Source organism: Lissotriton vulgaris, chromosome 5 (assembly GCF_964263255.1).
Source record: "Lissotriton vulgaris chromosome 5, aLisVul1.2, whole genome shotgun sequence".
NCBI lineage: Eukaryota > Metazoa > Chordata > Amphibia > Caudata > Salamandridae > Lissotriton > Lissotriton vulgaris.
Genome location: NC_141693.1, coordinates 1,901,700,381 through 1,901,728,299, shown reverse-complemented (window position 1 = coordinate 1,901,728,299; position 27,919 = coordinate 1,901,700,381). Strand labels below are relative to the sequence as shown.

At 46.8% G+C, this 27,919-nt stretch overlaps 1 protein-coding gene across 2 annotated transcripts in view; it reads left to right on the top strand.

Annotated features, from left to right (window-relative positions):
• LOC147717677 (butyrophilin subfamily 1 member A1-like) overlaps nucleotides 1–23,440 on the top strand; it is a 152,832-nt gene extending 129,392 nt beyond the window's left edge. For both annotated transcript variants that reach the window (XM_086924468.1, XM_086924469.1), the window contains exon 8: nucleotides 21,650–23,440. In XM_086924468.1, the coding sequence (XP_086780594.1) occupies nucleotides 21,650–22,182 (533 nt within the window). In that variant the 3' untranslated portion in view covers nucleotides 22,183–23,440. The remainder of the gene's footprint in view (nucleotides 1–21,649) is intronic.
• The last annotated feature ends 4,479 nt before the right edge of the window (nucleotides 23,441–27,919 follow it).

Genomic DNA, 27,919 nt, shown 5'->3' with positions numbered 1-27,919 from the left:
CTGCGCGTTGATAGGCATCATCCTACGGCTCCGTGTACGTTGCTGGCGTCGTAGTCGGCGAGATGACATCGCTGGAGCTACTTAAATGTGCCCATGCAAGTTGACGTCTGTTCCGGAGAGAGCGGTACCCCAAGTCATTTCTTGACAGAGTTTTTGGGGACTTTGTGTCTCTGTTTTCAAGTATATATCACTCTACAGGTATCTAGGGATGCCCGGTTTTAAGTCCTGTGCGGCCTGTCCCCAGACGATGTCAGTGACGGACCCGCACAGTGAGTGTCTCTACTGCCTGGGGTGCTACCACGACGACTCTGAATCGTCGTCGCCTTCCCCAGTTGCGCGATGCGGTTAAGGGTGCAGCTAGCGCTGCCCCTGTGGTTCCAGTGGAGCCTATGCAGTTGCCGATGGCCTACACGCCCTTTCCGGGTCCATCGGCGACTCCGGCCCAGCTGCAAGAGTTCCTGTCAGCCATGGCATGTGTCTGCGGACCATACGGCTGCGCGTGCCCAGCTGTGGGTCCTTGTTGTTTGATGTCACCAGCTCTGGCCCGACGTCGTCAACGATTCCAGCGTCGATTCTGAGGGACCACCATGGATACAGGTCTGGATTCCTGTCCATGCCGGTTGGCCCTGTATGACCTCCACCGACGTCGCTGGCCGCAGACCCAGCCGACGCTGTCCCCGGCATGGGACAGGTGCCGGAAGGGGGTCTACCGATGCCGATTCTGACGCTGTTTGGGAATTTCTTTCCCTTTGTCCACCCACCTCCGTATGTTCCGTATGTTTCACCTGTTCCACAGGCTATGGAGGACGGGGAGGACTGGGAGGGGTCTGAAGACCCTCTCGTAGTCCAATGCGAGTCAGACCCGGACTGGGAGGAGGATCCGGGGGATGCAGGTGACCAGAGTTAGGCTTCGGAACCTGGCACACTGACTACTTCTACCATGGCTACGGAGGAGGGTGGATCATATTCTATGGTGTTGAGAAGGGTTGCCGAGGCTCTCCACCTTGAGCTCCCTACTGAGGCCATCAGGACTAACCTCCTGAGAATGGTGCATCGGCTAGCTTCTGCTTCTACGGAGCTGCTGCTGCCCTTTACCACAATGTACTCTCAGACGTTCTTTTGGGGACCTGGTCCAGGCACAACACAGGGGCTCCTGCGGACAAGAACGTGGCCTGATGACATCGCTTGGCCCCGGGCGGCCCCAGGTGACCCGTTTCTCTCCCAGCACCTCACAGCTCACCTCTCTTCTGCCGGTTCAGGCCTGCTTTCTGTGAACACCGCATGTCTCTTGGGCTGTTTTTCCCATTCTGTGTGGGATACAGTTGCACAAGTGCTGCCTCAGTGTCCAGTGAAGGCTCGGACACTACTTTCCCAAGCTATTGCTGAGGGGAGAGACACAGCCAAGTTCACCATCCGTTGTGGTCTTGACACTGCTGACTCGCTGGGCCTTTTTGCTCCTTTCGTGGTCAAGGAAGGGGCACCCAAGCACATTTGTTTCAGAGTCACAGGCCTGCACAGCAACAGTCTCAGCGCAGCCGTGGACGTGGACGTGCGACCCGCGGAGGCGGGTCATGGGGCAGGGTGCGGTTCGGTTCATCACTCCCCCTGCAGCCACTGCCTCCAAACCTTCCTAGTCTGGTGTTTCAGGCCCACCAGACGCCAGTGGGTGGCAGGATTCGCCATCACCTCCACCACTGGCGCACCATCACATCAGACAAGTGGGTTCTGCAACTTGCCCAAAGGGGCAACTCCTTCCCCTTCGAGACTATCCCTCCAGCCATGCCACCACAGTACCACCGCATGTCAGGGGATCACTTGACACTTCTCCAGTAGGAAGTTATGGCCCTCTTGGCCAAGGGGGCCATGGAGCGCGTTCCGACACCAGAAGTAGGTTGTGGTTGTTACTCCCACTACTTCTTGCTTTCAAAGAAGGACAAAGGCCTGCTTCCTATCTCGGACCTTCAGGATGTCAATCGCCTCCTCCGAAAGGAGAAGTTCAAGATGCTCACACTTGCTCAGGTCTTATCTGCCCTCGACCCGCAAGACTGGTTGGTAGCGTTGGACCTGCATGATGCTTATTTTCATATCACCATCCTGCTGGCCCACCGGCAATACCTGTGATTCATGGTAGGGCAGGAGCTTTTTCAGTTCACCGTGCTATTCTTCTGCCTTACAAGTGATGGCGGTGGTCGCAGCTCATCTGCGCAGATCAGGGGTTTCATTCTTCCCGTATCTCGACGACTGGCTGTTGAAGGCGGGCTCGTCCCAGGCAGACATTTAACACCTCCAGACTACGGCGGACCTCCTGCATTTGCTGGGGTTCTCCATAAACGTGCCGAGGTTGCACCGGATTCCCTCTCAAAAGCTCCTCTTCATCACAGCGGTTCAGGACACAGTGCAGTTTCTGGTCTATCCTCCCGAACAGTGAGTCCGGAACATTCCTGCTATGATTCTGATCTTTCAGCCCTTGTCACGGGTTTCGGTCAGGGCGACATTTAGGCTGCTGGGCCTCATTTCCTCCTACATCCTGCTCACCAACCATGCCAGATGACATATGCGGGCTCTGCAGTGGGACCTGAAGTTCCAGTGGGCGCAGCATCAGGCGAACCTGTCCGACTACATCCAGATCTCGAGGGCACTAGACATCAATTGCAGTAGTGGCTCACAAATCAGCACTGGGTCATCGCCTGATCCCTCTCCCTTTCCCAACCGGAGCACACAGTGGTGATGGATTCGTCCCTCCTGGGATGGGGCAGCCACATGGGAGAGGCGGAGATCAGAGGCCTCTGGTCTCCGGCAGAGTGCAGGCTCCATATCAATCTTCTGGAGCTTTGGGCGATCCTACTTGCACTGAAGTAATTCCTTACCTCTGTCAAGGGGAAGGTGCTGCAGGTGTTCACAGACAACACCATCGCCATGTGGTATTGCAACAAACCCTATGTCAGGAGGCTCTGCGCCTCTGGACACGGCTGGAACGTCAAGGCATTTCATTGACGGTTCAACACCTGGGATGTTCTTTGAACGCCAGGGCGGACAAACTTAGCTGCCGGTGCCTGATGGATCACGAATGGCGTCTTCACTCGGAGGTGATGCAAGGTCTCTTTTGACAGTGGGGAGAGCCGTGGTTAGATCTATTTGCCAATGCGCAATGTCAGCTGCTCTATGCATTGGAATTTCCAAGGCGGCACTCGCTTGGCGACGCTTTTCGTCGCAAGTGCAGCTGCTGTCTATTGTACGCCTTTCTGCCTATGCCACTTCTGCCCAGAGTGCTGAAGAAGATCAGGCGTGACCTGGCCCAAGTCATTCTTGTGGCACCGGACTGGGCTCGAAGAGTTTGGTATCCCGAGCTACTCAGTATGAGCGTGGATCCCCCGATCTGACTGCCTCTTCGGGAGGATCTTCTGTCGCAGCAGCAGGGGACAGTCCTCCACCCAAACCGGTCTAGCCTCCACCTACATGGGTGGATATTGAGCACCGACAGTTGATTCAGTTTGACTTGCCTCCTGAAGTCTGTGATGTCATTCTGGCAGCCAGGCGTCCCTCCACTAAATCGGTATACGCCTGCAGGTGGAACAAATTTGTGGCATGGTGCACAGCAAAGGCTGTCGATCGTCTTTCTGTCCCTCTTTCCGAGGTCCCTTTGTTCCTTCTTTCTTTAGCTCTGCTCTGGGCACTATCAAGGGATACCTTTCTGCAATATTGGCCTTTCTCAGATTTCCTGATCAGCCCTCTCTTTTCAAGTCCCCTGTTGTTAATAGATTTCTCAAAGGCATTACTCACCTTTTCCCTCCTATTCTGTTTGTGATGCCGTAGTGGAACTTGAATCTGATACTTACTTTTTTGATGTACACTCCTTTTGAGACGCTCCACAACTGTCCTCTTCATTTGTTGACTTTGAAGTCTGCTTTCCTGGTTGCCATTGCCTCCACTAGGTGCGTGAGTGAGCTCCAGGCTCTTTCTTGTAAGCCTCCTTTTCTGTCGGTCCATCCGGACAAGGTTGTGCTTCACACTCGTCCTTCCTTCTTGTCAAAAGTTGTCACTGCTTTTCACATTGGGCAGACTATCACCTTGCCCACTTTCTTTCCGCCTCCGCACCCTTCCAGAGAAAAAGAGAGGCTCCACCGTCTGGACCCAAAAAGTGCGTTTTCATTTTACTTAAATCGCACACAACAGTTCCTGGTGGATGACCAGCTCTTTGTTAGCTACATGGGTACCAAGTAAGACTGGGCTGTACACAAGAGGACTATCTCTCGCTGAGTCGTCTTGTGTATCAAAGCCTGCTATTCTCTGGCTAAAAAGGAACCTCCGGTGGTGTTGCGCGCCCATTCTACCAGGGTGACAGCAGCTACTACTGCATTGGGACGTGGTGTCTCCCTGCAAGACATCTGTCAGGCAGCCAAGTGGGCCTCGCTGCACACTTTTACTAAGCATTATTGCCTTGACAGTCAAGTCCGGAGAGACGGCTTCTTTGGCCAGTATCTTGCAATGCTCTGTGTTCCTGGCACGGAAAGTCGTGTGCAGAACTGACGCGTGGGCGCGTCTAAGTAGCTTCCGCGATGTCATCTCAGCGACTACAATGCCAGAGACGTACGCAAAGCTGTACGATGATGCCTACCGACGTGCAGGTGTACTGTGGACGAAAAAACTTTCTGGATCCAGTCTGATGCCTGGGGATATTCTAAGGGAAGGAATCTATCACTAACTAATGTCTCTTACAGATAGATCATTACACAAGTAAGTAACTTGTGCGCCTATACCACTTCTATCCAGAGTGCTGAAGATCAAGCGCCACCTGGCCCAAGTCATTTTTGTGGCTCTGGACTGGGCTCGAAGAGTATGGTATCCCAAGCTACTCAGCATGGCCCTCGCTCCCCTAATTCGACTGCCTCTTCGTGAGTATCTTCTGGTGCAGCACCAGGGGACTGTCCTCCACCCAAACCTGCCCTCCACTAAGACGGTATGCGCCTGCAGGTGGAATACGTTTGTGGCATGGTGCACAGCTAAGGCTGTGGAACGCCTTTTTGCCCCTCTTTCAGAGGTCCTTCTATTCCTACTTTATTTGGCCCAGCAGGGCTCTGCTCTGTGCACTATCAAGGGCTATCTCTCGGCCATTTCAGCCTTTTTACGGCTTCCAGATCAGCCTTCCCTTTAAAAGTCGTAAGTAGATTCTTCAAAGGCATTACGCTTCTTTTCCCTACTGTTCCTTTCATAATGCCTCAGTGGAACTTGAACCTGGTTCTGACATATCTGATGTGTGCTCCCTTTGAGACACTTTACAACTGTCCTCTTCATCTTCTCACTTTAAGGACTACTTTCCTGATTGCCATCGCCTCTGCCAGAAGAGTGAGTGAGCTCCAGGCTCTTTCGTCTAAACCTCCCTTTCTCTCTGTCCATCCGGACAAAGGTGTTCCAAGGACTCGTCCATCTTTTCTTCCAAAGGTTGTCTCTGCCTTTCACATCGGACGGGCCATCACTTTGCCCACTTTCTTTCCGCATCCCTCAAAAGAGGAAGAAAGGCTCCACTGTCTGGATCCAAAACGTGCGTTCTCATTCTACCTGAACCGCACTCAACAGTTCTGGGCGGATGACTGTTAGAACTGGGGTCTCTAGTTGGCAGGGGTATGCACCCTAGTCCAAGTAGGGACCACCGCTTCCGACCTGGTAGCTTGGCGTAGAGGAGCAAAGGCGTAACTTCAGAGGCAATGTGTAAAGTATTAGTGCAACACACAACCGTAACACAGTAAAAACACCCACAAAAGGAACACCACACCAGTTTTATATAAAAATAAGATTATCTTTATCTAAAAATTGTGCGGAAACCAAAAGCAGGTAAATACAATGTCCAGGCCAAAATCAACAATCACATAAATCCAGTTTCACATCAAGAAGGTACATTTATCCTCCTCTAGAAATTGTGCCAGGTTCAAGAATAGTCAGCACAGTAGGACGTGTCCCACAAGGAAAGTCTCCAAGGAGTTGGCCACAAATACGAGGTGGTAAATGTCCCTTAAGGTCCATAGACTATGCACTTTTCCCTTTTGGTTGGAAGTTGTTTGGGGGTATGGGCACCTGTCACTCTGGAACAATGCGTGTTGCCGTTTTTGGGATTACAGGGCCCGCAGTCCCCGTAACGCCGTCTTCCCAGCCGTGATGACAACAACATGCGGGAATGTGGGGCACGGAGGGTTTAGCAGGCGCAGCTGTGATCTTCCGCAGGCTTGTGGCAAAGTTGTACAGGGTCCCCCGGCCGGGCTGTGTTGAAAACAAAGGCCGCCCTCCCAATAGTCCCCAGCAGCCCCGCAATTCACTTTAGGGCAGTCACTGGCACTCCTTAGACAGGAGGGCCGTCCCCGCCGCCTACCACTCACTCCCGCCAACCTCCTCCACACAGCAGCTTAACGGTACACGCTGTCCATTACCTGCGGTTGGAGGTTGAGCCGGACACCATCGGGGGAGCTCTTCTTTCCTCCGGGGGAACTCTCCAGCGTCGGTGTAACTCTTCCTGGCCCGGTCAAAGTTGGGGAAGTCCTCAAAGCTAGTCTAATGAGGGAGCGGCAGGCCGATGATGCTACGGGACTCCGGCAACCAATCCCAGCGCGGCCTAGGGCTGGCGTCGCACCAATCCTAGCGGGCGTCTCCTGATGCTTGGGATGACGCGCCCAGGGCTCCCGTAGCTCCCGGGCCACGGCGGTGATTACAGGAGGCAAATTTAAATATCTCCGCAATCCCGGTCAGCGGCGGAGTATGTACCTAGACAGAGCCTCCTTCAACGGTACACGGGTCACGGCCACACAGTGCTCTTGGCCACAGCGCTACTCAGTACAAATGAAGCCCTCCCAGCACAATAAGGTCCCAGAGCAGCGGCAGTCCCGTTTGTGATGCACCCGCGCACAGGGCTCCAGGGGGGGGGGTGATCTGAGGAGCAGCTTCAAAGGGTTCCCTCAGTTCAGGCCTGCGGCGGCGAGTTGGCATAAACAGCGCTGCTTCCAACAATGTGCAGATGACGGCCACACAGCGCTTCTGTAGTTCCTCAAGAGCCCCAGGCGGCAATGATAATCATTGGGGCATAGCGCTTCAAGTCCCCCACAGCGCTATGCAACACAGTCAGTGTCTTCCAACAGCTGCAATGATTTAGGGGTGTAAGAAGTGGTCTCCCACGCCCAGTACTGCAGAGACAGGGTTCAGGGTGCAAAGGTCATTCAGCAGCTCAAGCACCACAGGACAGCAGTTCCTAGGAACAGTCAGCTCCAGCAGAGTGGCAATCCTCCTAGCGCAGCAGAGTTTCTTCTTCTTAGTCCAGGGTGTAACAAGAATGTGAGGCCAGGACCCTCCCTTATATATTCTACAGTCCAGGAGCTAGAAAGTGGTGGAAGTCTCTGGAAGGGTTGGGGGCAGGGGCTTCGGGAAGAGTCCAGGGAGTTCTGGTATGTTCCCTGCCTTCCCTGATCTAGGTGTCACAGTGACGAGAGACGGGCCGTTAAGGCTACAGTGGGCAGCCCATCACAGCTCATCCCAGGGAAGAAGGTGTGAATCACCACTCCCACCTCCCAACCCAGGCAGGCTATCAGTATTACAGACTTATTAGGTCCCTGTCAGAAGTTATCCCATAAGGGGAGGTTCCCAATGTTAGCCTATGGAGGATTAAGCCTTACTGCAGTAGCAGTGGCTTGTGGCAGATATGCCAGCCTCACAAGGTTTTAGGGGAGAGCGCCTGCACCTCAGCACTGTTTAGCAGTGGTGAGGCGCCCAGAGTCCTAAGTCCAACAAAAGGTAAGGTAAAAATGGGAGGCTAAAGGGCAAAAAAGGTAGGGGAAGGCCACCCTAAGGCTGACAGGTCCAACAATGACCAACTCTTTGTTGGCTACATGGGCGCCAAGAAAGGTTGGGCCGTGCACAAGTGGACCATCTCTCAGTGGGTCATTCTGTGCATAATGGCTTGTTATTCTTTGGCTAAAAAGGAGCCTCCGGTTGAGCTGCGCGCCCATTCTACCAGGGCGACGGCAGCCACCTCTGATTTGGGACGGGGAGTAACCTTGCATGACATCTGTCAGGCAGCTATGTGGGCCTCGCTGCACACGTTTACCAAGCATTAGTGCCTGGACAGCCAAATCTGGAGAGACGGCTTCTTTGGCCGTTCTGTTCTCCATGACTTTCTGGTGTGATCTTGGTCCACAGACCCACCACCGAGGTTGGTACTGCTGGGATACCTAGTCTAAGGTGAGGAATCTATCACTACATGTTTCTTTCAGATGCGCAAGTTACTTACCTTTGGTTACAATATATCTGTAAGAAACATTAGTAGCGATAGATTCCTTACCACCCCACCCATCCTCCCCGTTCTGTGAACTGATTTCTAGGGTTAAGGTCATCCCTTTCAGGGTCCTAGTTTTAAGGCACCAGTGGTCAGTATTTTGCATGGCTCTGCGTTCCTTGTGCGGAAAGTTGTGTACAGAACTGATGTCGGCAGCGAGGGCAGTGCACTGCCGCAACATCATCCCGGCGACCACGACGCCAACGACGGACGCGGAGCCACACAACGCCACCTTCCAACGCACAGGGGTACTGCTGCCGAAAAGTTTCTGGATCCAGTCTGACGCCTGAGGGTAATTCTAAGGTAACAAATCTATAACTACTAATGTTTATAACTGATATATCGTTAAGGTAAGTAACTTGTGTGACAAGAGCGCCAATCGGGTCTCACCGATCTGCACGTGTGCCACCGCTGATCAGAGGGGAAGGAGAGGCCAGCATCTGTGCAGTATGTGGGGGGTGGAGGTGTAACAAGAAGGATAGGCACCCGTCAGGACAACAAGAGGAGAGCAAAGGTCATGGTGCCAGCCAGGTCTCCTGCCCCCCTCTGTACCCGTTCACTGTAGGGCTCCCACCCAGGCCTGCCGGCGACAATCATCACCCATGTCCGGGGAAGTGGGGGTGCCGCATGGCCCCAGTCTGCAGGCTTCTTGTCCAGCCGCAAACTCCCCAGTAGACGGCGAGGCCAAGCTGCCAGCCCAGAGCCTCCGGAAATGTTGGTCTCTGCTCCTCTTGACCGGGTCTCTCCATGGCCTCCAGGCGCAGTCACCAGGAAACTGCGGTGTAGGGTCAGGCCCGCCTTAGGCCGCCGCAGCGGGGCGTGACCCGATCGCCACACAGGACACAGGCGGCTCCTCAGCAGTCAGTCGTGGTGAGGGGGAGAGTAGGGCCCAGCAGAGAATCTTCTACCACGGCCAAAGGGTCGCCTGCGGCCCCTGTTGCTGAGGGGCCTCCGAGGTGGTCTGGGCCTTCAACTTCTCCCCAGGCAGTGGCAGCGTGGTCCAAGCAGGCCACATCGATCCTGTTCAAGCAGCTACCATGGTTCCTGAAGGGTCAGGGGAGTTACTTATTTGCCTCATGTGGAAAGGAGCACATGTATGCTGCGGTGAGGTCAGGATGCGGGCATCATCCCTGGAGCAACTTAGCCACACACCCAATGCCAATCCATTCCTTAATGGTCTCAGTGAGCATCAGGGGAGTCACTATATCAAATGCAGCAGATACGTCAACAAGAACAAAAACTTACGACCCGCCAAAATCAATGATTGTGTCCATGACCTGTAGCAAGGCAGTTTCCGTACTGCAACCTAGTCTGAAAACAAAGTGGCATTTTAGACCGCAATTGCTCAGTGGATTCTTCCAATATAACAACATGATTTTTTAATCTGTCTGGGAGATTATTACCAGCTAAGACCAATTCAAAAAGCTGTGTAGGGTGGTTGTTAGCATGTTGATAAGATTGTAAATGTGTTACCTTAGCATTGAAGATTTTTCTTCTGTAGTGTTCTAGCTGCCCTACAACAGTCTAGTTTGGGAGCAGAAGTTTTCTGTCTCCGCTTCTTCTGCAGTATTCTTAAAGATTTCCTTCCCTCCTACTGATCTTTGGAGAACCAAGGCACAGATGGTTTCTGCATCTTTCTCAGAACAAGTATCACATAACTTAAGCCTTTCTGGTAACAAACACAAAAACACTCACTAGTATGCACTTCTGTTTTATCTGCACCAACCTACCCTTTGGCCAAGAATAGATCATTCCTTCCTCTCATTTCCATGACCATCTACTGAGCAGAGCAATTTTCCTAAATTTTCCTGCATAAACTCAATTGAGTCAAGCAACCCGGGCCAAAGATCTGCCTTGTTTCATTAAACTAGCATATTTAATCACTGGATTGGAACTGAAGTTGCTTTTCGTACTCAAAAGGACAACTTGTAATCCAAGAACCTAGTACTCCACCGGAGCAAACGTAAGAGCATAAATGGCACAAAAAAGGCTATGCATAGCCCATATAATACCCTAAGTGTTTTGTAGATAAAAATGATTTTTTGCTCCCTACTTACTAAGTGTTACTTTGGTCATTTGTGGCTGAACATCCTCATCACCTGACTTTTGTGGTAATATTTGCACTTTGTGATCACCACTGAGTGCTTTATATTTTGTGTTTTGTTAAAGAAGATATGTTTGAGGCATGTGAGCTGTAGATACATGTTTTACATACTCCTGCCATCTACGGTTGGGTCCGTATATCTGCAAGTTCATTTTCTTCAAAGAAGTCTTTTCCAGTCACGAGGTAATGTGACCCCTCCTTTTGGTGATGAAGCACATAGGCATCGACTCCATCGTTAAATTGTTTCTTTCCACCATCAGGTTTGAACGAGGTTTGCTGTGCTCTGGTTCAAGACCTTTTGTTGTGATCCCTTCTGTACGCAACTCACTATACCCGCTTCGGTATTGTTTCAAACGTGTTTCCCATCCTCTGCCTCTCGAAAACATTTCCTAGTTGGATTGAGAAAACTCCTACCGAGGCCTTCTGGCCTAGCCCATTTATTCACTTCTACTCAAACAAACATCACTGAATAATCTATCAGTGGAACAGACTCAAGTTCAATTCTGCCCTTGGTACCACTCCAAATATCCGCACAACAATCTTCACAAAGTCTGTAACCTGTGCCTGTCTCCGTAGCACAAGGAAAAAGATTGTGACGCCTGCTTTCATCGTTTTGCTTGAAAAAGACCCTCTGAGACTGTCTGGCTCGACAGAAGGAAATGCAGCGTTAAAGATTCGAAGACACCCCTTGATATCTTTGGAGAAGATATCGAACTGGCAGAGATGGAAACGTCCATTGCGGAAGAAGATGAAGACTTCTCCATCCAAGACTCAAACTCTGACTCTGAGCTGGAGATAGAACTGGAGTCCCATGATTTTCCAGGCAGTCAAGGTGCTGTGAGTACCAAAGCCCCTTTGCCCACAAAACCCGCTTCCACTAAACATAAGACTTTCGGCCACCACTGTCATTCGGCCATGGTAGGCACAGATATTCTGCTTCCAACACCCTGCCCTCCGATTCGATACCAAAAGCGAACATCAAGCCTTCCGGCTCGAGTCAAGATACCAAACCTTTGTCACCTAAAAGATTGGTTTCGAAAGACAAAAGGGACAAATCCAGCTCGGGGCCGAAACTGAAAGATGCTTCTCAAAAACCTCTGTAGGAAATACTGAAAACATCAAATGCAACAATAGCTGGATCCAAAACAAAGAAAATCTATATATATCCAGACACTGGACATATTACAGCTAAGCCAGTGATACCATCCTCCAAAAGCAAAATGGACATGGGTATAAAATCCCTCTTAACAAGAAGCACATGGCTACTAGCCCTCTTCACCCCATTCCTCATACTGCGCCACCATCTTCACCAGTACCTATTATACCACCATCAGACCCTCTAAACATCACACCACAGGGCTCTTGTTGTGCAGATCCTGATGGAGGAGCTGGGGATGGCACTTATGGACAACAGCTACCAACAGACACATGAAATGATTATAATATAGATCCGCCTACAGACACGGACCCAGATCTATACCCTTCTAAATCTTCCCCTCCTGATGACAACACTTCATATCAGAACTTAATTGCCAGTGCATCCAAGGAATCTTTGTAAAAAGATTTCTTAATCGAAACATTAGGGAACACACATTAGACAACATAGTTGTTACCTGTGTTGAAAGGTATGGCGAGGCATGCTAAAGACACTTTTAAAGATCCATTGAGGGCACGTCTAATAAAACCCATGGTTGATAAAAAAATATATATAAACCCCGCCATCTGACCCAATTTTTTTTAAGGGACAGCGTATTTAGATTTCTTACTTGTGTCCAATGCTCATAAAAGAGCAAATTCACATACTTCAGGTGATGCAGCACTGCCAGACAAGGAGTTCAAGTTGATAGATGCCTCGGGCAAAAGAGTGGCTGCACAATCAGCCAACCATTGGCACATAGCTAATACACAATGTTTTTTGGCTGGGTACAACAGGGACGAAATGGAAGACTTATTCCAATATTCCCCAGAGGAGCATAGAAAAAGAGGGCAGGAGCTAGTGCAGGTGGGGAAACTAATTTCCAATTCTTCTATTAGGTGTGCATAGATGCTGTTGATATTGCAGCCAGAAGAGTTAACACCAGTATTCTCCTAAGAAGACACAAATAGTTATGAATCTCTGGGTTTAAGCCAGAAGTACAGCAAACAATAATTAATGCTCCATTTGACAAGGAATATCTTTTTGGCCCAAAACTGGATGAAGCACTTGAAAAATTGAAAAAGACTCTGAAGTGGCAAAATCCATGGGAGCACTACAGTCACCCTCTAACAGAGGCTCCTTTTGCCGCTTATTTCATGGGGGAGGCTCATTTAAAGGCAGAGAGAGACACCAAAAGGCACCTCTCTATCTCCCAACAAGCAGTGGCTTGACAACAATTCCCATCGATCATCATTCACCTGCCGGGGGAAGACTGCATCAATTTCTTCCGATTTGGCAATCAATAACATCAGACAAATGGGTGTTGGACAGTATCTAACATGATTATTGCCTAGAGCTCACCAGCAATCCTCCCAATATTCCACCTCATACTCACAAACTCTCTCTAGAGCACCAACAACTGCTCAAACAGGAAGTACAAGCACTTCTAACAAAGGGAGCTATAGAACCAGTTAAAATACTACACCAAGGGACTGGGGTTTGCTCACTTTACTTCCTACTCCCAAAAAAAGGCAGTAGTCTATGACCAATCTTAGATCTCCGACCTCTAAACTTATAAATACTATCGCAACACTTCCATATGGTCACACTTCAACAGGTGCTTCCCCTATTACAGCAGGACGACTTTGTCAACACTAGACTTAAAGGGCCCATACTTTCACATCCCTATTCACCCAGCATGTCGCAAAGTCCTCAAATTTGTGTTAGCACTATCAATTCAAAGTACTCCCATTTGGATTAACTACTGCACCCAGAGTGTTTACCAAATATCTAGCAGTAATAGCAGTCCTTCTAAGAAGACAACAAATGAATGTCTTTCCAGATCTAGGCGATTGGCTCATCAAAGCCAACACACATCTCAAGTGTTTACAATACACTCAAATTACAATAAATCTTCTTCCTCAATTGGGATTTACAGTCAGTGCACAAAAATCCCATCTCCAACCCGTGCAACTGCAAACTTTTCTAGGAGCCATGCTCGACACTCAAGCAGGTTTAGCCTATCCCAATTCAACCAGGATTCACAATTTGCAAGCACTGCTACTACAATCCCAAAGCAACCATTATCTAACAGTGATAAATTTCATGCAACTTTTAGGGATGGTGGCATCATGAATTGCCATAGTACCTCATGCAAGATCAAAAACATGTGCCCTCTACAGGAATGCTTAGCACATCAATGGAATCAATCGCTGGGTAATTTAAAAGATCTACTGTTAGAAGACAGCCGCACCAATCGCTCTCTGCAGTGACGGAACACACAAAGTTTATAAAAAAGGCAGTGTTTTATCGACTCTATTCCACAGATCGTGCTCACAGCGGACGCATCCCTTACATGGTGGGGTGCCCATCTACAACATCTAACATCAGGGTCTATGTGACACCAAACACAAGAGTCTCCACATTAACTACCTAGAACATCTAGCTGCTGACCTAGCGCTAAAAGCATTCTGCCTCACCTGATGGGGAAACTTGTCCTACTCCGGACCTACTCCGGACGGACAATATGACAACTATGTAGTATATACAAAAACAGAGGGACACACACTCTCTAAAGTTATCTTGCCTCTCAGACCATTTGGCATTGGGCAATACATCACAAAATCCAACTGCGAGCAGAACATCAGTCGTCCAGGGACGGACAACTAATTAGCCAATCCATCAATCCAGACACTTATAAAGCGCACTACATACCAGTTAGGGTCTCAAAGCGCTGGGGGGGGTGTGGAAGCAGAGTCGTCTGTTGAAGTATGCTGGGCCGGTGTTGTGGAGAGCTTTGTGTGCATGGAGGAGGAGCTTGAAGGTTACCCTCTTCTTGACGGGGAGCCAGTGTAGGTCTCTCAGGTGGCGGGGTGATGTGGCTGCGGCGGGGGATGTCGAGGACCAGGCGTGCCGAGGCGTTCTGGATGCGTTGCAGCTGTCTCAGGAGCTTGGCCGACATTCCTGCATAGAGGCGTTTACGTAGTCCAGCCTGCTGGTGACGAGGGCCTGGATGACTGTTTTTCTCGTTTCAGTGGGGATCCACTTGAAGATCCTGCGGAGCATTTTGGAGGGTGTTGAGGCAGGATGAGGAGACGGTGTTGACCTGCTTAATCATAGAGAGGGTGGCGTCGAGGATGACCCCTAGGTTGCCTGCGTGGTCGGTCGGTGTCAGTGCTGTTCCCAGTGTTGTCGGCCACCAGAAGTCTTCCCAGGCTGAGGGGGTGGGGCCGAGGATGAGGACCTCCGTCTTGTCTGAGTTCAGCTTCAGTTGGCTGTTCTTCATCCATTCAGCGACGTCCTTCTTTCCTTGGTGGAGGTTGGTTTTGGCGGTGTGAGGGTTTTTAGTGAGGGAGATGATCAACGGGGTGTCGTCGGTGTAGGAGATGATGTTGAGGTCGTGCTGTCGGGAGACATGGGCGAGGGGTGCCATGTAGATGTTGAATAGCGTTGGGCTGAGGGAAGAGCCCTGGGGTACCACGCAGATGTTCTCGGTGGCCTTGGAGCGGGCGGGGGGAGGCGGACGCTCCGGGTTCTGCCAGAGAGAGGAACGATGTGGTCCAGTCCAGGGCCTTCTCTTGGATTCCCGCGTTGTGTAAGCGTGTTCATAGTGTGTTGTGGCAGACCGTGTTGAAGGTGGCTGACAGATCCAGGAGGATGAGGGCAGCTGTTTCTCCGTTGTCAAACAGGATCCTGATGTCATGTTGTTCTCCTCGAGGTAGCGGGTCAGTTGTTTGTTGACGATTTTCTCGGTGACCTACGCCGGTAATGGATGCAGGGAGATGGGTCGGAAGTTCTTGAGGTTTGGGGTCCGCCTTAGGTTTTTTGAGTAAGGCGTTGATCTCGGCGTGCTTCCAGCTCTCAGGGAAGGTTGCTGTCTCGAAGGAGATGTTGATTACTCTCCGGAGATGGGGTGCGTTGGCTGTGCTGGCTTTGTTGAAGATGTGGTGAGGGCATGGGTCTAATGGTGATCCGGAGTGAATGGTGTTCATGATCTTGCTGTTGTCCTCGTCGTTGATGCTGGTCCAGGATAGCAGGCAGTTGGTGGTTGTGGGGGTGGTGGTTGTCGGGGTGGTTGTGGAGCTGAAGCTGTCGCAGATGTCGGCGATCTTGCAGTGGAAGAAGGTGGCCAGTGAGTCGCACAGGTCTTGCGAAGGCGTGATGTTGTTGGTGTTTGAGAGTTCCTTCACGATGTTGAAGAGCTCCTTGCTGTTGTGTGAGTTGTTAGCTAGGCGGTCCTTGAAGGAGTACCTCTTGGCGGCTCTGATGAGTTGATGGTGTCTGCGGGTGGTGTTCTTGTGGGCTGTGTAGCTGTCCGGTGATAGTTCACGGAGCCAGTTCTTCTCCAATTTTCGGCATGTTCTTTTGGATGCCTGGAGGTCTTCGGTGAACCAGGTGGTTTTCTTGCTGGTGTGGCTGTTAAAGGGTGACTTGAGCGGTGCGAGGGTGTTTGCACCAACGCCATTCCAACCTCCTCAGCAGGGTGCAGCAACAAGTCTCCGAGTGGGAACTCCTCCCCAAGTCCTCCTCCCATACTTCCACAAATTGGGGTTAAATAGATCTGTTTGCAACAGCTCAGAACTCAAAATGCCCAAACGTTTCCTCTAGGTTCCCAGACCTGCTATCAAAAGGCAGTGCCCTATGGATGAACTCCTCAAGGACATTTGCTTATGCTTTTCCGTCTCTCTCTCTCTTCTTTAATTTCTGGTTCGTAAGCTCAGGCAATCATTTCTCACCCTCATTTTGATAGCTTCCATATGAGCTCATCAACGATGGTTCACCACACTTCTAGAACTTTCAGTAGTTCCACACCTAAACCTTTACCTCACATAAAGCCTTTTCTCTCAGAACCATGAAAAAAAATCAGACATCCAAATCCCAAGCAACTTAACCTAGCAATTTGGCTCCTGAAGTCATAGCGTTTGGATACCTAAATCTACCATCAGATTGCATGTCAATTCTTAAAGAAGTATGAAAACCTACATCTAAAGAATGCTATGCTGCAAAGTGGGAAAGGTTTGTTATGTATTGTAATAACCTAACAATTAAACCACAGGAGGCTTTTATACAACAAATTATTTGTTATCTGTTGCATCTACAAAGAGCAGGCCTTGCATACACACCTATAAGACTACACCTTGCATCAGTAGCTGCATATCCTCAAAATAGACAACACTTGTCTTGCTTCAAGGTGCCAGTAGTTAAAGCCTTTTTGTAAAGCCTTGAAAGAGTGCTATCACTACTAATTCCACCTGCAGCTGCACATAACCTTAGTATTGTTCTAACAAGAAATATGGGTCACCTTTTGAACCGCTACACAATTGCCCACTGCAATTCCTTTCTTGGAAGGTTGCTTTCTTGATTGCTTCACTAAGTCATATTAATTAGATTCAGGCATTAACCCTATAAAAACCATGTTTTTAACTCCATCGAGACAAAGTAGTTATTCACCCTAAGTCAAAGTTCCTTCAAAAACTAGTTTCTGCCTTTCATATTAACCCACCGGTTGAGTTACCTGTGTTCTTTCCTCAACCTGATTCTGTAGCAGAAAGAGACATTGGATGTCAAAAGAGCTTTATTGTATTATATTGATAGAAGAATTTTTGTTTTCGCAAAACAACTTTGTGTTGCCTTTGCTCCCCCTCATAAAGGGAAACCTATCTCTAAATCTGGTATTTGTAGACGGATTGTTCTATGTATTCAAACATGTTATATCAAAGCCAAAATGCTTTTGTCTATAACTCTTAGAGCACATTCTACACGTAAAATAGGAGCATCCATGGCCTTTTTAGGTAACATTCCTTTAGCTGACATGTGTAAAGCAGTTACATGATCTACACCAGACACATTTACCAAACACTATTGTGTGGATGTATTAGCACGTCAACAAGCTAATGTAGGAAAGGCAGCCCTAAGAACACTGTTTCAAAAAACTGCAATGCATACTGGTTAGCTTTGGGAGAGTACTGCTGTACAGTCTATGCAAAGCATGTGTATCTACAGCACACATGCCTCAATCAGATTATGTTACTTACCTTGTAGTCATCTGTTCTTGGCATGTAGAGCTGTAGATACACATGCGCCCTCCTTTCTCCCCGGACTGTTAGGGTTGTGGCAGTTATATTATTATTCATATTATACACGCATGGTTATCTCTATACTACACCTATTTACTCCATTCTCACCCTCTTGCGGGAAAGCAATCTAACAGTGGAGTCAATGCCCATGCACATTATCACTGAAAGGAGGAGTCCCCTTACCTTGTGACTGGAAAAAACCTCTTAGAAGAAAAACAATTTGCAAACATCCGGACCCAACACTAGATGGCAGGAGTAGGCAAAGATTGTGAATCTACAGCTATACATGCCTAGAACAGATGCTTACATAGTAATTAACATAATCCATAGAATTCTTTAAAACATCTAATGTCGCACTGTGTTGGACTCGGCCCTTTTCGCAGGGTCATCCCCAAACTTCACCCACCTGTTTTCTGAACCCATTTTTGTTGGCTTTTTAGGACTCTGCATTTTACCAGTGCTTGATGCTTGTGCTCTCTCCTTTAAACATGGTGAAAATCGTCTTACACCCGAATGCCACATTTCATTTACTTGTAAGTACCTAGTAAAGTGGAACAACATATACCCAGGTCCTGTAAATTAAATACTACCAGTGGCCCTGCAGCACTTATTGCATCGCCCACTTAAGTAGCCATTAAACATGTCTAAGGCCTGCCATTGCAATTTGTTTGGGCAGTTTAAGCTGCCATTTCGACCTGGCAAGATAAACCTTATGGCAGACCCAATCCTTCCTTTTTAATACACCGATGCCACCCCTTGGATAGGCCCTATACAGCACACAGGACAGGGTACAAGAGATTTTAAAAGTTGGACTTGTACGTTTAAGTTTTACATATCCGGGTAGTGAAAAACTCTTGGCCTACCTCTCCCATAGGATAACATTGTGTTAACTAATTACATTTAAGAAGTAATAACGTGCAATTGGGAGCAGATAGGAATGTCATGTTGGTGTCTGAGAAATTGTAATTAAAAATCCTCTTTAATGGTAAAGTCATTTTTGAAATTATAATTTTGAAAATTCCACTTTTAGAAAATTGACATTTTACTGCCCTAACTGTTTGGTGTCTGCAGCCTGTTACTGGGTAACATGACTGTATCCAATTGACATTTGGACTTTTTTTAATCCACCCACATAGCTACACAATAGATGGATTAGGTGTGCCTGGATTTGCCATCAATTTGCAGGATGGAGTGGCGGTGCAGGGCACAGCCCCTCTTGCAAGTGAATAGGCTGTGCCCTGCCTACACACAAATCACTTTTCACCACTGCATTGTTACTGCAGCCAACTTGGAGACAGGCCAGGGGAGGTAGTAAACTTCAAGGACTTAAAAGAGAATTCTTTAGAAATGTCTACATCAAAGTGTACATCAGACATAATTATTGCATCCTCAGAACCCACATTTCAGTACACACCCTGACCCCTGGAAGACCCAGAAGAAGGACTGCTTTGCTGCAAGAAAGACTGCCACTCTGCTGTCTTGCTTTGCTGACCTCCTGCCTGAGAAAGAAGAGCTGGACCTGTATCTTGAACCCAGGGCCACCAGAATGACTCCAAGTGCTAGTTGGCTGGCCTCCTGATCAGAGCATCAGGGACAGAGCCGTCTTTGACAGCCTTGTACCCACTAGTGGAGAAGTGTGGCTCAATGATTAGAGCGGCAGACCCTGATGCAGAAGTCTAGCCCGGGACCAGGGTCCAATTCCCCGCCTCGGCGGGTCTTGGGCCAAAATTCCACGGACCTGATAATTCTCGCCTCGGTGCCTATTCCAATCATGGAGTCCCACTCTGCATCTCTGGGCAATAGCTTGCTTAATCTCCACATCGGCCCCCACAACGCTAAGGATGCCTGGCCTCCACCTTGGGGGTGCCCAGGAGTGGACGCCTCACAGGGAAAGCCAGGATGGGTTCCACAGCGGTATTCGTACAAGCGCCTTGAGACCCTTGCGGGTGAGTAGTGCGCTGTACAAGTATCAATTTACATTTACAATTTACACCAGGACTCTGTGAGTCCTGCCATCCAAAGTTGTACCATCTAAGTCCTGGACCCTTGGACGTGGGCATGAAGATGCTTTGCCAGTTCATCTGTGGTCCCAGCGGAACTGATGCAGCACGACATATCAATTTGCAAAATTCTGCATTGGGACTGCTGTGTGATGCATTCCCGATGCAGGACTTTGCATCACAAGCCCCTCATCTACAGCATCGATATTGATGCAGGACTGCGCATCGCAGGTGCTCAGCTCCCCGTAATTGTGCTGCTGTGCAGTGCATCTCCACCCCAGGACCTCGTATCGGCTCTGCTGCGCATCCTCGACACAGGACTCCGCATTGCTATGTAACAAGGATTTACACTACTCTAGTTCAGTGGGCCTAATTTAGGGGCATATTGTCAAGGACGGGCGTTAAAATTATTGCCACTTTAGCGGCAGAAAACGACCGCTAAAGCAGCGATAAGCGCATTAATGCAGCTTTAGCTGCAGTTTTCTGCTGCTAAAGCAGCGATCATTTTATCGCCTTGCTTGATAATATGCCCCTTAGTCCCTGTGCCTGGCCAACTATCCATTGCGGTCGGCTTGAAGTTGTGACTTTCTCCGGGTCCGGTATAATCAGATAACCAGTGTTGTCACTTTGTGCTTTTTGGCACTATTTTCATTTAAATCTTTAAAATTGCATGTCTTTGTTTCCACTGATTCAATTTTTGTTGTTGTAGCTTTAAATTATTATTTCTTTGATTATTTGTCTAAATTGGTGTGGGATTTTTCTTGTGTTGTGTTTACACTTTATTACTGTTCGAGTGAAGCATAAATACTTTACACATTGCTTGTGAGTTAAGGCTGACCATTTTGGCCAAACTACCAAAGGATTAAGCACAGGTTTATTTAGGACCTTTTGTGATTCACCTTGGAAAGGAATGTGTTTATTATTTGAGTGGGACTCTCACCCTTCTCAACTAATTACCCAATTTCTTACACTTCCCCTTGACATATCTCATTTATCATTAAGCATATCTACTATCAAAGTCAGTGAATCCAGCAACATCCAACTAAACCTCTTAAGAAAACACAAACATCGAATGCCCATACCTTTAGATCTCAAGTCAAGCACCTATGCAATTGCACATAGGCTATAGTTAAGCACTTCTGTTTTTCCAACTCGCATCACATTATGACTTGCCTCACTATTGGATCCACCAAACCAAACATCTGATTGAAGGGGAATATCTCTTGTCAGATACCAACCCTGTTTAACAAGGCAGGCAAAATAATTATTTTTAGGGACAAAGTTTGTAATGAACATCTTACATAGAAAACGATTATTGGTCTAAGTAGTCAACTCCATTGAAGACTATATAAAAAGTTTAATCAAAATGATGTGTACAAACTGCAAAAAGCCCAGGTTACTCTATGATATATAGATCTCATATGGGAAAAGCCTCATGGTATCTACAAGATTGTGCCCTCTCTTCGTTGGAGAACTCGTTGCTCAATGACAGTAGTTTCTGAATGTCATCAATATTCAACTCTTTTTTGGGAGTGCCTGCTGTCCGAATGAGCAGATGACAAGCTGTGGAATAAATCAGATGCAGCACACACCTTTGAAAAATGTATATCATTGAGTCTCGTGTTCTAATGTTTTTTCTTCACACCATTTGCAGGCAGTCTGTGAAAAATATGGTTTCCCATAAAAAGCGCACGACAAATGTATCAGTCCATACCAACCTGTCTGATCAATTTCTACTTTGCTACTTGTAGTTGCCTAAATTAAATTCCTCTTCACAAAGCTTTGCACCTATTATTTGTAATCGACTTCCAATTGTCTTAGTTTATAAAGCTACTCCTGGGTATCCATGCCCACTTCTATGAGATATGTTTTGCCTGCACCACCCTACTGCACTTGCAGTGGAGGGTCAGAGATCCCTACATGTCTATTGTAAGTTCATTTAGCAGTGTTTTCTCATTTACGGCTATTGAATAAAGCTAGTTCATCTCTGGTTTTAACTCTTATTGCTTTCTCTTTCTCCAGATGATGTCACTTTGGATCCCAACACTGCTTCAGCCCACTTCATTGTGCCTGCAGACCGTAAGAGTGTGAGGCCACGTCCTGGTGATGGAGAGCAACCATCACCCAACAACCCAGAGAATTTTCACACAAATATGATTGTGTTAGGAAGTGAGGGATTCACAAGTGGAAAACACTACTGGGAAGTAGACGTGAACACCAAGACGAGTTGGAGTTTGGGGGTTCTTGAGGAGGATGAAAATGGCATACTTAGTACAAGACGCTGGGGATTGTCTTTATATAATGATAAATATAAAAGCATCTCTCTGGAGAAAAATGCCCAACTCACGGTGGGTGCAAAACCGAACAAAGTGGGGGTCTTTGTTGATTACACAGGTCAGACAGTCTCATTCTACAGTGTTGAAAGCAGATCTAAGCTGTGTACTCTCTCTAGCACGTTCACCAAGACGGTCAAGCCGTTCCTAAATCCCGGTGACTACAGTGAAGGTAGAAACAGTGCAGCTTTGTCGATATGCAAAGTGGCAGAATGGGACTGATGAAGGTGGCACCTGCCCCTATGTTTTTTATGGATTCGGAATCTAATATACGTTTTGTTTCCACTGCACTGCTCTTTATTGACGTCAAAACCATACAAAAGCTGTAGTGGTTTGACATGCACCAGGGAATTGATTCTCGAAGCTATTTGTGTACACAGATATGAATTTCACCTTAAAATAGTCTTTTTTTATATGTACAAACCCTTTTTTCTAATTCGTAAAAGTTGATTTTACCCTTTGAAATAGATTTGGTTATACAATGGTTTTCATGTGAGTACATCTGGGAGCAGGGGGTTGGGGGGGGAAGGGGCAGTGAGTGTTATTGGTTGGTAATACCCTGTGCATTTAGGAACATCCGAAGACTCGCACATTTGTGGTTTATCAGCAACTTAGCTACAACCTCGAACCATCCTGAAAAATGTCAGTGTTTTTTTTTACTCCTGACCAGAGCAGGAGTAAAGCCATTATGTGTGAAACTGGTTTATTTAGAGAGCATGTGTTGTACCATGAAAAAACCGAGCTGGTGCATTTGCACTTGTGCCTGCATTGTATCTGTCAAAATATGTGGATATAGATTTTCCAGAGGTACACCTGGAATTCTGCAACTCTTGCAGGTTTCTCGTAATGTGTCCTTATACTAGAACAGTTCCCTTTTCAATACATTCACCTCCTATCTTGGTAGCTAACACTCCCTTACTGAAAGCCAAATTCTAGCTCAACTGCTGCGGTATGATTCTGGTCAGACTCCGTGCCTTACCTACCTACATCCACTCAGAGTTTCTAACCCTTCACCGTCCTCTCCAGAGGTTAGGGATCTGAAGCTGTGATGCCAATCACTTAAATGTGTGTATAATAAATAGAAATGTAAATGCAATTACCTTCTTTTGAGTGAAAGATACCTTTGGCCGAGCCAGCTGAAAAACATGATTGGGCAGACGCAACATGTTCTGTCTAAATATGTATTTGCTGCTCTTGCCTTATAATCTACTACCTACCTTTATACATGATTTTATAACAAGAAGTGTACTTTTTTTCTGTTGAATGCAACACCATGTTTTACACGGTTTGTAACTCGGGGTGAAAGGAAGAAAAGTGTCAAAAATATGGAGTTTCTGTGCATCCATGCAAGATAAAATGTTTAGTTTTCTTAAATAACATTTTGAATTGGATCTCCTGAATTTGTGTAGCTTTTATTTCTTAGGAAAGCCACGTAGTTATAACAAAATGGAAACAGTTTGCATCAATGTGTGATTAAAATATATAGCTAATCTTATTCCAGACATACGTCCAGTGGCCCTGATTAGGCATTATTCACCTTTTTATCAGAAAATGTTGATCTTGTTACTAAAAATGTGAAAGTATTGGGTTTTCTTTCATGTGGCCAGTTTCTCATTCTTCGAAAGTATGTGGACGTTTGCATTAATTAAGTGGAAATAGACTGAAGGAATATGGAGAAGCTGAAATGTGTATACATTTAAGAAATAAACAGCTAAAAAAATATTTTAAAGTAGTCCAAAATCTGCTAATGCGTACAGTATAATGTTTTGTGAACCCTTTATGCCATTGCCACATTCTTTTTATAAAAAAATGAGCAAGTTAAAACATGAATCAAATTAGGAAATAAAGACTCTGAGATCCCGTCCCCTGTCGATCATTTCAAATGTATAATTTTCTAAGTTTATACCAATCTAGTACCCTATCTGCCCAAACACTTTCTAACAAAAAAAGTTCACCCACATTGGGTCATTTATGGTTAAGCCTAATGCATGACTAACAAGCTGGGGCCAAAAGTGCCATTTTCAATTTTAATTCTCATATGATTATTTACTTCTCAATACAGAATAAAATGGCTGAACCAACCACACCAAAAGTGGCGCAAAGGTAGAACTTTACTAAGGGTTTTTGTGTTTTTTCTCTCAATTTAGTTCAGTAGTTTTTGAGAAATGATTTAGGCTGCTGAGGCTCTGGAAAAAAAAATGAAAGGGCACCCAACGTGACAGGATGAGCACACCCTGACCCCAAGCCCCATATGAGGGGGGTTGTACCCTATGTTTAAAATAAAAAAATGAACAAATGTAATTTTGTCACAGGATCCTCATTCAGTCTCTGGATTCACAGGGCCAAGTGAAGCCCTCCAGCGTGGATTCAATGATCCAGGTTTGGTTACGCAGCTAAAAAAACATCTGCAGCAAAATTCCATTGTGCAGGGCATGGTTGCTGTGGAAGAGCTCATAACACCTGCCGGGTACACAACCACTGGGTGTAACTTTCACAGACTTGAGAGGCCAGGCTTCAGAGGGGTAGTACAGGCCCTGGATCCTACTCTTGCAGTGTACAACTTGAGACCATTGGTCTCTTGTCTAACTCAGACAATCAAAGGCGGGTCACACTGATTGCTAGACGATCATAAAGAAAGGATTGCACTCTCACTCTGTACTATGCACAGCGAAATGCTGCGTGCCGACATTGGTGCGCAGGGCCTCGTCTGCGAGGCCTTGCGGTCTACCCCTATTCCCTACTAGTCAAAGCCAAAATGAGTGCACAGCAGGGATTTCAATTTTACATTGGTTGAGGCTCAAAAAGATTTCCTAGTTAAATATAATAAACAAAATAACTGACAAAACAAAGTTATCAGTACATCAGCCCATAACACCATAATGTCTGTTTAAAAGAAACTTGGAAAATTGACTTGAGAAACCACAGTTGAAGTGCAGTTTTATTTAAATTAATGCTGTTCATTATATACTTCCTCATGTTTTATTGCATTAAGTATTGATGTTTTAATGTTTCTTCGATAAACTTACTTTTGAACTGGAATGTAGTATGGTTACAAAACAAAAAATACTAAAATATGCCATTTACGGTTCAGTAACATAACCATGATTTACACCCCCATCATGCACTGCTGATGACTTCACATATTACATCACTCGTGACATTTTAATAACATTGGGGAAATCAACTGAGGGAATTCCAAATGACTGTGTTAGTGTACATTTGAGGCTGTGTGGTAAAATGAGGGTGGGTCTGTCACCTCTTATTGAGTAAGCCTGCAATGTGATGTGTATGAGCAAATACGTAATTATAATAATCCACATTTTGTAAAGCGCACACTCACCCGTTAGGGTCTCTAGGCGCTGGGGGCCATCAGGAAGATTAAGCAAACTATTGCCCAGAGTCACATGGTGCTGGACTAATCTGCCACCGGTGTCAGGGATCGAACCGTGACCCCCAGATTCCGGAGTCAGTCGCCCTAGCCGCGGCGCTTCACCTAGTTATGTTTTAAGTGTATAAAAGAATGTGTACTGTTGTGTGTTTGGATGCAAAATGATAGTTGTATTGGCATATAGTGGTGTGTGGGTACAGGTTGGCAATGTAGCCATTTAATAGAGGTGAGTTACTGAGTGTGAGTTGTGTGGTCATGTATCAGTTTCTCCAGACCTGTTGGTTAAGCAATCCATCCATATATCCTTTGGAATTTTTGCAAGACCATGTCCGCCTTGGAAACCGGGACTTTCTCTGTGCTTCACTCTTCCAAGGCCTGTTTCATGGGGCCTCATTTATGAGAAATGACGCATTGCAGCGATGCGTCACTTCTCAGTGCACACTCCTTGCGACATTCCTGATGCGTCATATTTAATGTATGACGCATCATGTCGCAAGGAGTTACAGATACGTCAGTATTTCTGACGTATCTGTAAGCGCAAAAGTGAGGCATTGCTGGAGTGTGTCACAAAAGTGACGCAACTCCAGCAATGCGTCCTTTCACATGGGGCAGGCCTGTGTCAGTCTTACGCCTGCTGTGATTTTGACGCAACGGCGTCCTAAAAGTGACGCAGTGAAATCTCATAGATTTCACTGCGTCACTTCTTTGACCCTGCCTTGCGTCAATACGCCCCCCTTGCATACATTATACCTGGTGCAGGTATAATGTGGTGCAGGGGTTTACAAAGTGACGCATCTACCTAGATGCGTCACTTTGTAAATATGGCGCAACAAGGCGCTTTTTTTACGCCACTGGTGCGTCACAAAAAGTGACGCACCGGCGGCGTAAAAGTGACGCACAGCCTCATAAATGAGGCCCATGATTTTTAGCCCAGAGAATGACCAGTCCGTGACGGAAGATTCCATTCCAGAGCTATCCAAAGGTGTCATGCAAAATGTCCCTGGACATATCTATGCCAGATGTAATTAGGCACTGTAGCAATAAATGTTATAATTGGTGAAGAGTCAAAATACATAAATCCACTTAAATTCTGTATTAGATTTATTCATGCCATTTTACTGTGTTCATTTTAAATTAGTAGGGATATTATAAATAAATACACAATATGTTCCAGCAATCAAATGCCAATCTACAATGAAATAACTCCAAATGTAATTGTATGAAATTGATGTTGTATCCAACAGACTTTGTCCACTGCATTAATACTACAGTACAGCCAACATGTGTTTCGCAGTATCTACAGTTGCTGCTTCTTCATTTCTGTAAAAAAGAAATCAAATAGAACACAAAACAAAAATGCCAGATTAGTCATTTTAGTTTTAACTTTTAAGTGAAGAAAGGTCTTTTGTGATGTTTGCTCTGAAATTAGATGAACAATTCAACAAGACGTGGTACCATAACTTTGCAAACTGCACTAAAGAATCTCATTATTTTAATTTGAGACAAACTAATTGGCTTTGATGGATTTTGGACAATAATATATTCTTCGATATATCACTTAACAAGTGTATACATATTCTTCAGGCTATATAAATGTAATGTACCTTGAGGATAATCTAAAACTTCTCAGTCAGTTATCTTTATATCCATGCTTAAGATTCCCATGAATTTGCCATCTAAAAGCACTCTTACCTGTGGTAAATAATGTAATATACTTTCATATACTGGCTAAGAGTCACTTTCCAAAGGCTTCAGTGGATTAAGTTGCCCTTTTATTATGTTCTTTGGAAGGCTTCATTCAACTCCCCTACGTTATGGGCCTCTTCTATGGGTGCTGCCCCAACCCCAAAAAGTGTGATTAAGAGTTTAGGATTCTGGTTAGACGAGGACCTGTCTTTCAAAGCACAGGCCAGGAAATCTGCGGCCACCTGCTTTGGCCTGTTAGAATCTATACGAAAAATCCTGCCTCAACTGCCTGACAGAGCCAAAAAGATCCTGGTCCAAGCCATGATTTTGTCCAGACTGGACTATGGCAATGCGCTCTATCTGGGAGCCCCGGCCTCTGTGATCTGCAAACTCCAGGTAGTCCAAAACTCAGCAGCTAGACTGCTGACGAGCACCAACCATCGCTCCTCAGCCAAGCCAGCGTTAAGATCACTTCATTGGCTACCGATAAAAGAACGGGTACACTTTAAGGCCCTCTGTATTGCCCATAAAAGTCTGCAAGGCAAAGGCCCCCCTATCCTTACTAACCTGATCAAACCATACAAATCGTCCAGAAATCTCCGCTCCAATATTCTTAATCTGGCAGAAGTCAATAGAATCCATAAGGCTCGTTCTGGGGGATGCCTTTTTTCCCATAACACTTCAAAGTTATGGAATTCTATGCCACTCTCCCTTCATCAGGAATCCAATCATCTTACATTCCGTAAGAAAATAAAAACATGGCTTTTTCCCGGTTCTTCCCCGGAAACCAACTGCTAACTGTATTCCATCTTTCACCTTCAGACCTGTGTTGTAGCTGAAGCGCTGGGATGCCTCCGGGTAGCCATGCGCTATAAAAGACTCATT